At 39.8% G+C, this 12254-nt stretch overlaps 1 protein-coding gene across 1 annotated transcript in view; it reads left to right on the forward strand.

Annotated features, from left to right (window-relative positions):
• Positions 1-12254, forward strand: part of LOC122555525 (proto-oncogene tyrosine-protein kinase ROS-like) — a 208342-nt gene that overhangs the window by 101347 nt on the left and 94741 nt on the right. Inside the window, exons 31-33 of the mRNA XM_043701546.1 lie at positions 5392-5527; positions 6179-6341; positions 9606-9670. Of these exons, the coding sequence (XP_043557481.1) occupies positions 5392-5527; positions 6179-6341; positions 9606-9670 (364 nt within the window). The remainder of the gene's footprint in view (positions 1-5391; positions 5528-6178; positions 6342-9605; positions 9671-12254) is intronic.

The following is a 12254-nucleotide window of genomic DNA, read 5'->3' on the forward strand; positions in this document are numbered from 1 at the left end:
TTAGCAACTAAATATTCCAGGATATCAATGCTTCAGGCGGGATAGAGAGGGAAGTAAAAGGGGTGGAGGAGTTGCATTACTGGTCAGAGAGGATATCCCAGCTGTGCTGAAGGAGGGCACTATGAGGACTCAAGCAGTGAGGCAATATGGGCAGAGCTCAGAAATAGGAAGGGTGCGGTAACAATGTTGGGGCTGTCCTGCATGCCTCCCAACAGCGAGTGTGAGATAGAGGTAAAAATATGCAAACAGATTATGGAAAGATGTAGGAGCAACAGGGTGGTGTTGATAGGAGATTTTAATTTTCCCAACATTGAATGAGATTCACTTGGTATTAGAAGTCTAGATGGAGCAGAATTTGTAAGGAGCATCCAGGGGTTTTTTTTAGAGCAGCATATAAGTAGTCCAACTCAGGAAGGGGCTATACTGGACCTGGTGCTGGGGAATGAGCCCAGCCAGGCAGTTGAAGTTTCAGTAGGGAATTACTTTGGGAATAGTGATCACAATTCCGTAAGTTTTAGAATACTCATGGACAAAGATGGGAGTGGTCCTAAAGGAAGAGCGCTAAATTAGGGGAAGGCCGACTATACCAAAATTTGGCAGGAGTTGGGGAATGTAGATTGGGAACAGCTGTTTGAAGGTAAATCCACATTTGATATGTGGGAGGCTTTTAAAGAGAGGTTGATTTGAGTCCAGGAGAGACACGTTCATGTGAAAATGAGGGATAGAAATGTCATGGTTAGGGAACCATGGATTACAGGTGAAATTGAGAGACTAGCTAAGAGGAAAAAGAGAATCATACATAAGGTCTAGGCGACTGAAGACAGGTGAAGCTTTGGAAGAATATCAAAAATGTAGGACCAATCTGAAATAAGGCATTAAGAGGGGTAGAAGGGGTCATGAAATATCTTTAGCAAACCGGGTTAGGGAAAATCCCAAAGGCTTTTATTCATTTAGAAGGAGCAAGAGGGTAACTAGAAAAAGGGTTGGCCCACTCAAGGACAAAAGAGGAAAGTTATGCGTGGAGTCAGAGAAAATGTGTGAGATTCTTAATGAGTACTATGTGTCGGTATTCACCAAGTAGAAGGACATGACGGATATTGAGGTTAAGGATAGATGTTTGATTGCTCTAGGTGAAGTCGGCATAAGAAGGGAAGAAGTGTTGGATATTCTAAAAGGCATTAAGTGGACAAGTCCCCAGGACCGCATGGGATCTATCCCAGGTTATTGAGGAAAGTGAGAGAGGAAAAGCTGGGGCCTTAACAGATATCTTTGCAGCATCCTTCAACATGGGTGAGGTCCCGGAGGATGGAGTATTACTAATGCTGTCCCCTTGTCTAAGAAGGGTAGCAGGGATAATACAGGTAATTGTAGACTGGTGAGCCTGATGTCAGTGGTAGGGAAGCTGCTGGAGAAGATACTAAGGGGTAGGATCTATTGCCATTTGGAAGAAAATGGGCTTATCAGTGATAGGCAACATGGTTTTATGCAGGGGAGGTCATGTCTTACCAACTTCATAGAATTCTTTGAGGAAGTGACAAATTTGATTGATAAAGGAAGGGCTGTAGATATCATATACATGGACTTCAGTAAGGCATTTGATAAGGTTCCCATGGTACTCTGATGGAGAAACTAAAGTCACATGGGATCCAGGATGTACTAGCTAGATGGATAAAGAACTGGCTAGGCAACAGGAGACAGAGAGTAATAGTGGAAGGGAGTTTCTCAAAATGGAGAACTGTAATCAGTGGTGTTCTACAGGGATCCGTGCTGGGGCTACTGTTGTTTGTGATATAAATCAATGATCTGGAGGAATGTATAGGTGGTCTAATTAGCACATTTGCAGATGACACTAAGATTGGTGGAGTAGCAGATAGTGAAAGGGACTGTCAGAGTATACAACAGTATAGAATATACCGGAGAGTTGGGACAGAGAAATGGTAGATGGAGTTCAATCCGAGCAAATGCGAGTTGATGCATTTTGGAAGATCCAATTCAAAAGTGAATGGAATACAGTAAATGCAAGAGTCCTGCGGAAAATTGATGAATAGAGAGATCTGGGTGTTCAGGTCCAATGTACCCTGAAAGTGGCAACACAAGTCAATAGAGTGGTCAAGAGTTGGCAGGTCATGTTACAGTTGTATAAGACTTTGGTTCAGCCACATGTCGAATACTGCATACTGTTCTGGTCACCACATTTCCAAAAGGATGTGAATGCTTTGGAGAGGGTGCAGAGGAAGTTCACCAGGATGTTGCCTGTTATGGAGGGTGTTAGCTATGAAGAGAAGTTGAGTAGAATAGGATTATTTTCATTAGAAAGACAAAGGTTGAGGGGGTTGAAAATGTGTTGCTGGAAAAGCGCAGCAGGTCAGGCAGCATCCAGGGAACAGGAGAATCGACGTTTTGGGCATAAGCCCTTCTTCAGGAATCAGGATTATTCCTGAAGAAGGGCTTATGCCCGAAACGTCGATTCTCCTGTTCCCTGGATGCTGCCTGACCTGCTGCGCTTTTCCAGCAACACATTTTCAGCTCTGATGTCCAGCATCTGCAGACCTCACTTTCTCCTCAAAGGTTGAGGGGGGACCTGTTTGCGGTCTATAAGATCATGAGAGGTATAGACAGGGTGGATAGCAAGAAGCTTTTTCCCAGAGTGCAGAACTCAATTACTAGGTGTCACCAGTTCAAAGTGAGAGGGGAAAAGTTTAAGGGAGGTATATGTGGAAAGCTCTTTACGCAGAGTATGGTGGGTTCCTGGAACGCATTGCCAGCAGAGGTGGTAGAAGTGGGCATGATAGCATCATTTAAGATGTGTCTGGAGCAGAGGGATACAGATCCTTAGAAAATAGGCGACAGATTTAGCTAGAGGGCCGATGCAGGCTTAGAGGGCCGAAGGGCCTGTTCCTGTGCTGTAATTTTCTTTGTTCTTTGTTCTTCTGGAATGCATGCAGCATTTGCAATCACATTGATGATCTAAGGCACAAATAGAGATAAATGGTTAAGATATAATTTTCACTACAGAAACATGGCTACATAGTGACTAGACTGGGAACTGAATCTTCCAGGGGATTTGATACTTTGGAAGGAAATTGAGATGGATTCGCACTGCTAAAAAGGAATGGCATCAATATGTCAGTGAGTGAGGATCTCCAAATGGAAGAACAATGAGTGGAATCTGTTTGGGTGGAGCTTAGAAACAGAAAAGGGCAGAAAATACTGATTTGAGGAGAAAGTGAGGACTGCAGATGGTGGAGATCAGAGTCAGAAAGTGTGGTACTAGAAAAGCACAGCCGGTCAGGCAGCATCTTGGGAGCAGGAGAGTCGACATTTCGAGCATAAGCTCTTCATCAGGAATGTGATATTGATTTGAGTTATTTATAGACTACCAAATAGACATGGTATTAATCAGGAGAGGACAGAATCATGTAGGATGGGTAATTATGGGTGACTTTAATCTGCACATGGACTGTGTAAAACAATTAAGCATTAAAGTTGTGGAGGCCAAATTTCTAGAGTATCTCAGGGATGCTTTTCTATAGCATTATGCTGAGCCAAAAAGACGATAGGCTACTTTAGACCAATATTATGAAATGAGAAAGTTTAATTAATAATCTTGCAAGAGAACCTTGGGGTTGAGTGAACACAATATAATTGAATTTTATATTTGAGAGTGAGGTAGTTCAATCTGGAACATGGGTCTTAAATTTGAATAAGGGAAATTATAACAATATGAAGCATAGGTTGGCCGAGCTAAATTGGGAAAGTACTGTAAATAGACAATGGATAATCTTTAAAGAACTAGTACCTACCTTCAAGAAAATACCTACAAAAAAATCAGAGGTGGTTCAACTGTGGCTGGAAAGGAAGTTAAGGATTGTATGAGGTGAAAAGATGAGAGTTATAAAGTTGCCAGAAATAGTGATAAATCTGAGTACAGATTTTGCATACAGCAAAGAAGGACCAAGGAACTGATCAGAAAAGGGAGAATAGAATATTGATACAAAATGTAAATGAACTGTGAAGGTTTTTTTGGTACAGAAAAAGAAAATGTCGGGCTATAATATATGCAGGTCTGTTACAGGCAAAGTCAGGAGAATTTGTAATGGGAAACAGAGAAATGGCAGAAACTAAATAGTGAGTTTGCATCTGTTTTACCTGAGTTAGTATTTATAAGGTTATACAGGAGACTTTAATGGGTCTTAAAGTTGGGATAAATCCTCAGCATCAGATATTCTGCATCCAAGAGCATTGAAGGAAATGGCAATAGGAATTATAGAAGCATTGGTGATCACCTCCAAAATTTGGAATGTTATCTGCTATTTTAAAAAATAACCATTATTTCAGATGGGAGTGAGACAGAAAGCAGGTGAATCCTGTTAGCCTTGCATCAATAGGAGGGAAAATGCTAAAATCTATTGTACAGGATGTGATAAATGAACTCTTGAATGATAATGATCTGATTGGGCATAGTCAGCATGGATTTGCAAATGAGAAATTGTATTTGACAATTTTGTTGGAATTTTTGAGGATATTGCTAACAGAATTAATAAAGAGGAGTCAATGGATGTGATAAGGTCCCTCACAAGAGGTGGGTTAGCAAAATTAAAGCACTTTGGGTAAGAGGTAATGAACTGCCATGGGTTAAGAAGGATTGGTTAACAAACATGGACTAGACATAATTGGGTCATTTTTGCATTGGCAGGTTGTGACTAGTGAGGATCAGTGCATGGGCTCCAGCGGTTCACAATATATATCAAAGACTTGGATGTCAGGACAAATGTAATATTTCCAAATTAGTAGCTGATATGAAGGTTAATGGAAATGTCTGTATGAAGATAATGTAAAATGGCTTCAGGAGAGTTTGATCAGACTCGGTGATTGGGCAAGACCATGGCACATGAGGTATAGTGAGAGTAAATGTAAGCATGGTAGGAGAAACAGATAAGCAGAGTATTTCTTAAATGGTAAGAGATTGGAAAGTGTAGTCATATAGCAGGGTGTAGGTATCCATGTAATAAGTCACTGAAGGCTAACATTCAGATGATGCAAACTAATTAGAAGGCTAATGGGATGTTAGCCATTATTGTAAGAAATTTTAAGTCTTGCTTCAGTTGTCTAGGAGAAACTGAAGACTGCAGATGCTAGAGATCAGAGTCAAGAGTGTGGTGCTGGAAAAGCACAGCAGATCAGGCAGTATCTGAGGAGCAGGAGAATCAACATTTCAGACACAAGCCCTTCATCAGGAATGTGAGAAAAGACAGATAGACAGACAGACAAGGCAAGATCCTCCAGACTTGTCTTTCACCCTGGGTTATAATCAATTGCTAGAGTTTCACTATTAATGTAATTTTGTATGTTTATCTCTTTAGCAAACTTCACTTTTTAAACATTTTTCAGCCCAAAATGTAAATCGTAATAAACAAAAGGGAGACACAACCACTCTTCATGTGAACTATAACCCAGATTTGGAACTGGCTTGGATCAGAGATATGAGCGCATCAGTAATTCAGACAAACATCTGGTATACATCAAGGTACAATTAGCTTTCTTTCCTTTTACCTGCATTAGATTCTATACCTTAATTATTAAGCATGGTACCCTGGTCTCTTATATAACCTTCAGTTATAATATTGGTGCATGCATTATCTTAAGATTCGCACCATGGATGACTGAGTTCATTCAAGACTAATGGATTGTAAATCTGATGAATGACTATGACTATTTGCCATTGATTGAACTCTATTCTGGGCTAAGCAGGTCGAAGCAAATTTTCAATGAACAACACTGAATCACTTGTATGTTAGGTAAATGTAAATTTGAGACTGGTAGATGTGGCATGTACAGGCTATTGCGGTTGCTTATAGTTGTGTAAACTAACATTGCTATTGCTACCGTTGGTGACCACTAACTCTAAGCTTACAATCCAATGAAGGTGAAAAAAACTGTCTACAAATTTCTTTGAACTGCTGCTGCAAAGTCTGTGACCAGTGCGTTTAGACTGCTGACAAATTATATCAAATGGGGCTCAGAGAATCTTTGTTTTTGTTTAAATTTTAATTTTTAGGGTGCAAATCTGTTCAAACTGTGACTGATCTGAAACTCCGCAGTGCTCATTATTAATGCATTTGCAATCGGAGAAAAGAGGATAAAAATTTGATGAACTATTCAAACTTTCTTTTTTCAGTTCCCTCCCTGCACATGTGGAGTTTGAATCTCTTCCACTGTTTCCAAGACAGAAACTTACTTTGCTAAATTTTCTTGGTAGTGGAGCATTTGGAGAAGTGTTTGAAGGAAAAGCTGAAGACATTTTGGGGCCTGGTAGTGGCAATGTCAAAGTAGCTGTGAAAGTAAGTGCTCAACAATGTATTTGGTAAAGGGAAATGAAAGTGAGTGCTGCATTGCATGCCATGAAATCTTAGCTGCACAAGCAATCTAAATTGGAAATAAAACAGAAAATTTGAAGTAAAAACATAAAATATTAGAAATATGCCAAGTTTGTCTAAAAGAAATTAATATCCCAGGTGGTATCCTATTTTGCAAACTCAAACAGAAATGTTTAACAATATAAAGAAAATTTTGACATCCAACAATTAATTCATAAGGGTAGACCTGATATTAAAACTACAAGGTATAAAGTTATAATCTTGAATTATGCTCATGTTTCAATATCCCTCAGTTAAAGCAATCCTATCTTTCCCCATTAGGTAACTAAAGCTTGTACTTGAAGTATATTCAAGGTTTGCAAAGTGTAGATCGAGGTAGAGTAAGACTTCTCCAGAAACCCAGAGGACCCAGCTCTATGCTTTATGAACGTGGCTTTGTATCCCAACATGGTCGATAGTGAAATTTGAATCCCATTAATAAATCTGGGGTAGCATGGTGTACAATGGTTAACACTGCTCCCTCACAGTGCCAGGGACCCAGGTTTGATTCCAGCCTTGAACCACAGATGGGTCAATGGGCCAAGGAACGGCAGATGGAGTTTAATTTAGATAAATGTGAGGTGTTGCCGTTTTGTAAGGCAAATCAGGGCAGGACATACAGTTAACGGGAGGGCCCTGGTGATTATTATCGAACAGAGAGACCTAGGGGTGCAGGTGCATAGTTCTTCCAAAGTGGAGTCGCAGGTAGGCAAGGTGGTTAAGAAGGTGTTTGGCGCACTTGACTTCATTGGCCAGTGTATTGAGTATAGGAGTTGGGACATCATGTTGCAGCTGTATGGGACATTAGTGAGGCCACTTTTAGAATACTGCATTCAATTCTGGTCTTCCTGCTATAGAAAAGATGTTGCTAAACTTGAAAGGGTTCAGGAATGGTTTACACAGATGTTGCTGGGAATGGAGAGTTTGAGCTAAAAGACAGATTGTTGAATCCAGTGGATTGACGCTATGGACTGCATTCCATTTTGTTTCCCTCCACTATATTTCCTTGTTTGTCTATGACTTCTGCATGTGTGTGCTGGTTTTAGAAGGATAATGTTTAAATTAAGGAGTTATAAACTGTAAAGTTTATATTTATTTTGCTTGTGGCTGGAACTGATTTATTTGGAATAAACTGTAATTTCTTGTTAAGTAAAGAATCTATTTTAATAACCTGAATTTGTCAGGCAGGTAAATTGGGATTTTGAGTAATTTGATTCAGTCTTTAATTTTTCTGATGATGTTTTGGGCACAGAGGGACTTGCATATCAGTACACTTTCTCAAATGGATCCTGACAAAGAAGACTCAGAAATTCTCTGAGTGTCTGGGAGAACATTCTTTCCTTTCTCAGCACCAGCAAGAATAGATTAACTATTGATTTGAATGTTTTCCATGAGATATGGTAGCTTTCATTAGGTGTCACTTTTGCCACAAAAAACAGTGACTGCACTTCTAGGTAATTCTTTGGTTGTATTGTGCTTTCTATCGCATTTCCTATCGCATTTTCAACGCCCCTCCCCTAAGTCCTTCCTCCCTACCTTTTATCCTAACCTGCTGGACACACTTTCCTCATTCCTGAAGAAGGGCTTATGCCCGAAACGTCGATTCTCCTGTTACTTGGATGCTGCCTGACCTGCTGCGCTTTTCCAGCATCACATTTTCAGCCCTTGTGCTTTCATGCAAGCTCTGCTTTTCTGTGTATCTGATCTTTGTTATTCTGAAGACTCCTTGATTAGTCTTTGATTGCAATGCAAATGGAAATGACTCACATGATGCAGTGAGTTCCCACATTTCCTATTGGGAGTGCGCTGTGTGTGTAACCCTAACTGTTAGACATGAGCAGTAGAAAGAAGGCATATTCTTGCCTTCCAGTAAGTCAATGTTACAGTTGCTGCTAACAGTTTCTTTCTACAATCACTGATCTTAAATTGGGCATTAGATTCAGTGGTACCCCTCAAGCTGAATTTTACCAGAAACAAACTAAGAATCAGTTTTGGTGAGATTTTTATGGATGGTTTCTCTCTGTGAGCCATAATGATTTTCCTCAAACTGTATGTCCATATTTGTTTAATTACCTGTGCACCCCACCCCTGTAACACCCTATTCATTGGAGTCTCCTTTATCACATTTGGATGTACTGTCTGTTAGACTCATAGAGTTATACAGCACAGAAACAGACCCTTTGGTCTTGCTTGTCCATGCTGATCAAGTTTTCCAAACTAAACTAGTTCCACGGGACCTCCCAGAATTCTTGGTGCCACCATCAGTTTGAAGCCCAGGCATGTATTCAGGTAATGCTGGCACTATGCAGCTGCCCTGCATGGTTCCTGTTAGTTGCCCCAAATTGGCACCCTGCTTTGCTGACAAGGACCTGGAGACCCAATTGGATGGTGGTGCATGATGTTGCTCACTGCATGAGCATGCCCAGAGCTGTTTGTGCATGGTGTCCAAGATGGAGTCTGCAGAAGTAAACTGTGAACTGAAGTCACCTGTTTACCTCTCTGACTTGTGTGTCACCAATGTGGGTGGGAGAATGGGAAATCTGCATAGCAGTGAGGCAAGATGACATAATGTGAATGTTGATGCATGCTGAAGCATGCAATTAGGCCTTTCCCTGCTCACTGGTAAGCATCTCATCTCACTGTTTAACACTTTATTAGAAAGTTTGACCTTTTGCTCTTGACATCAGTAATCATCTTATTGCTGATCTCACGCAATTATCTAAACTTTCTCGTCAATGACAATATTGTTCAGTGGCTAGGAAAGTTTAGCCTCACATATAAGCTTTTTTAAGGCAAACATACTGATAGGATAAATGCAAGTTATAATCTCTAGGTCAGAACTGCACTGACCTTCTTGACACAGCTTGAGTCATTTTCATAAAGGCCCCCAATTCCCCTCCAGTTAACTAAATTCCCACTTGGAGTTGAACCCTGAATTCAAACTCAATATGCATTTATAATTGAGATTAACTTTCAAAGTTCTAACCAGATTGTCAGTGTGTTATCAATGTCCCCTCCTTACTTAGTTGTTGTGGGAAATAGAAAATTCATTGTAATACGTTTTTTTCTGTCTTAGATACCAATTGAATTTAGTGGTCACAACTGAAATCAATAAATTCACATTAAGCTGAAAGTTATTAGCCAAAATTGCAATGCAGTTTCACAAGAGTATATTTATTTACTTACCAGACTCTGAGAAAAGGGGCAACTGATCATGAAAAGTCTGAATTCCTCAAAGAGGCCCATTTAATGAGGTAGGTTTATTGGTAAGCAATGACTGAGATATTTATGCTTCTCTAACACTGAAGAGTAAAGGTGCTACAGGTTGAAAATTGTTGGAGAACTTCATGATTATATATTGACAGCAGAGTGTTTCAAATTCAAACCTGTGCAAGAACCCAAAATTCTGCGAGTGATTGGGAACTTTTGGGGATTATGAATAGGAATGATTGCAAGAGGATTTAGTTTCCAATGACAAAACAATACCACAAAATATTTTGAGAGAAAGTAGGAGAGGTGGAGCAGGGGCAAAACTTGCAGCAGAAGGATATGCAATGTCCCTGCTTAAAGATGTTCACTGAAGAAAGCAAACAACTTGGTCTATACTTGGAGTTTCTCTAAATTCAGATCTAATTTTAAGTTGTTTGAATTTTTTTGTCAGATTATTTAAAAGTATAAGAAATGTTCTTCTGAATGTGCATCAAAATTTTAAATGTGTTATTTATAAAATAACTGTGATATTGCAATAACTGGACCAAATGAAAATCCTCCCTAGAGTTTGATATTGATCTATGTCTGAGTGAAATAATGGCTGTGCCTTTTTATCCAGTTTTCCGATGTTACATTATGACTGCTCTTCAAAAGCACTTCCTTGGCTGTACAGTTCATGGAGTCATCCAATGACCTTGAAAAGCACTAGTTAATTGCAAAATTTCTTGGTTTTCTCTCTTACGTACCTCCATGTTAATGACAATTTGCTTGACAAACAAATGCAATTAGGATTCTTTTTTCGGCATGTGAAAGTTGCATCTTGTAAGTAAAAAGGGCACTCAATGCGTATCTCTGCCAATCTCTGTTAATTCAGTGTTATCACAATTATATATATATAGGGTGGTTAAAAAAAACATTTAGTACACTTGCTTTCATTGCTCAGACCTCTGAGTATCGAAGTTGGAATGTTTTGTTGATGTTGTACATGACATTGGTGAGGTCTCTTCCAGAGAGTACTGTGTCCAGTTCTGGTCTCCCTGTTACAGGAAGGATATTATTAAATTGGAGAGGATTCAGAAATGATTTACCAGGATGGAGGGTTTGAGTTATAAGGAGAGGCTGGATAGGCTGGGACATTTTTCACTGGGGCATAGAAGATTAAGAGGTGACCTTATAGTGATTTATAAAGTCATGAGGGGTGTAGATAAAGAAAATAGCAGGTGTCCTTTCCCTACGGGGATTTCAAGACAAGGGGGCATATTTTTAAGGTGAGAGGAGAAAGACTTTAAAATATCATGGGGCTTTTTTTTTACACTGACTGTGGTTCATGTCTGGAATGAACTTTCAGAGGAAGTGGTGGATCTGGGTACAGTTACAATATTTAAATTACATTTAGATAAGTGCATGAATTAGAAATGTTTGGAGGGATATGGACCAAGTGCAGATAGGTGGGATTAATTTCGTTTGGGATTATTGTTGGCATGGACTGGTTGAACGGGAGGGTCTGTTTCTGTGCTGTATAACTCTGACTGTCTCTTGAGGCTTTTTCCCGCTAGCACCCAATAGTCTGCCCTAAAAACTTTGTACATCTCTTGGCAGCTCTGACAAATTCTACCTTGGTGGCTGAAATAATACACAAATTTCTAAAACAATCAATGATGTTCCAGTTAAAATCGTCCATAACGTTCTTAAAATCAACTTGCCCTACTTTAGTGGAAGCAAATCAAAATCCAACCTGATGCCTACCTCCTTCAAATATTAATCAGTTTTCCTTCATCCATAGGTAAAAACAAGGATACCAGAGTCTAGATTGGAGTGGTACTGGAAAAGCACAGCAGGTCAGGCAGCATCCGAGGAGCAGGAAAATGCTATTTCCAGCATCACTCTAACGTAGACTTCCTTCATCGATACTGTATTTGTGTAAGGTTTATTAAAAAAAATTTGTTTTTGAAATACAGTTTGTTTAGTGGCCTGTAAACACATGGGTAAACATTGACTCTACCCACCTTCAGTGGCAGAGATAACGAAATATGCAATTGATTTTGTCTCATCTACACTGAAACACTGTACATTATCTACAGGAATTATTTTTGCTGATCTTACTATGAACTTAAGGATGGGGGTCAAGTGTTCCCAAGGTGACTTTTTTGACAAAAGATTCTTTCAAATAACTCTGAATAAACATTAGTTCCAAATTTCCTCTTTCTTGTGTTTTTACAAAGCAATGCACTTTGTAGCACGGTGGCACAGTGGTTAGCACTGCTGCCTCACAGTGCCAGAGACCCAGGTTCAATTCCCCCCTCAGGCAAATGTCTGTATGGAGTTTGACCATTCTCCCCGTGTCTGCGTGGGTTTCCTCCAGGTGCTCCGGTTTCCTCCCACAGTCCAAAGATGTGCAGGTTAGGTGAATTGGCCATGCTAAATTGCCCGTAGTGTTAGGTGTAGGGGAATGGGTCTGAGTGGATTGCTCTTCGGAGGGTCGGTGTGGACTTGTTGGGCTGAAGGGCCTGTTTTCACACTGTAGGGAATCTAATCTAAGGTTTGTCTTTCATTAATACTTTTGTTTTAGCTTTTTTTTGCACTGGCAGATTTCTGCTCTCTAACTATGGCAACTTTAATTCTTATTGT

This window comes from Chiloscyllium plagiosum, chromosome 12 (assembly GCF_004010195.1).
Source record: "Chiloscyllium plagiosum isolate BGI_BamShark_2017 chromosome 12, ASM401019v2, whole genome shotgun sequence".
Taxonomy (NCBI): Eukaryota; Metazoa; Chordata; class Chondrichthyes; order Orectolobiformes; family Hemiscylliidae; genus Chiloscyllium; species Chiloscyllium plagiosum.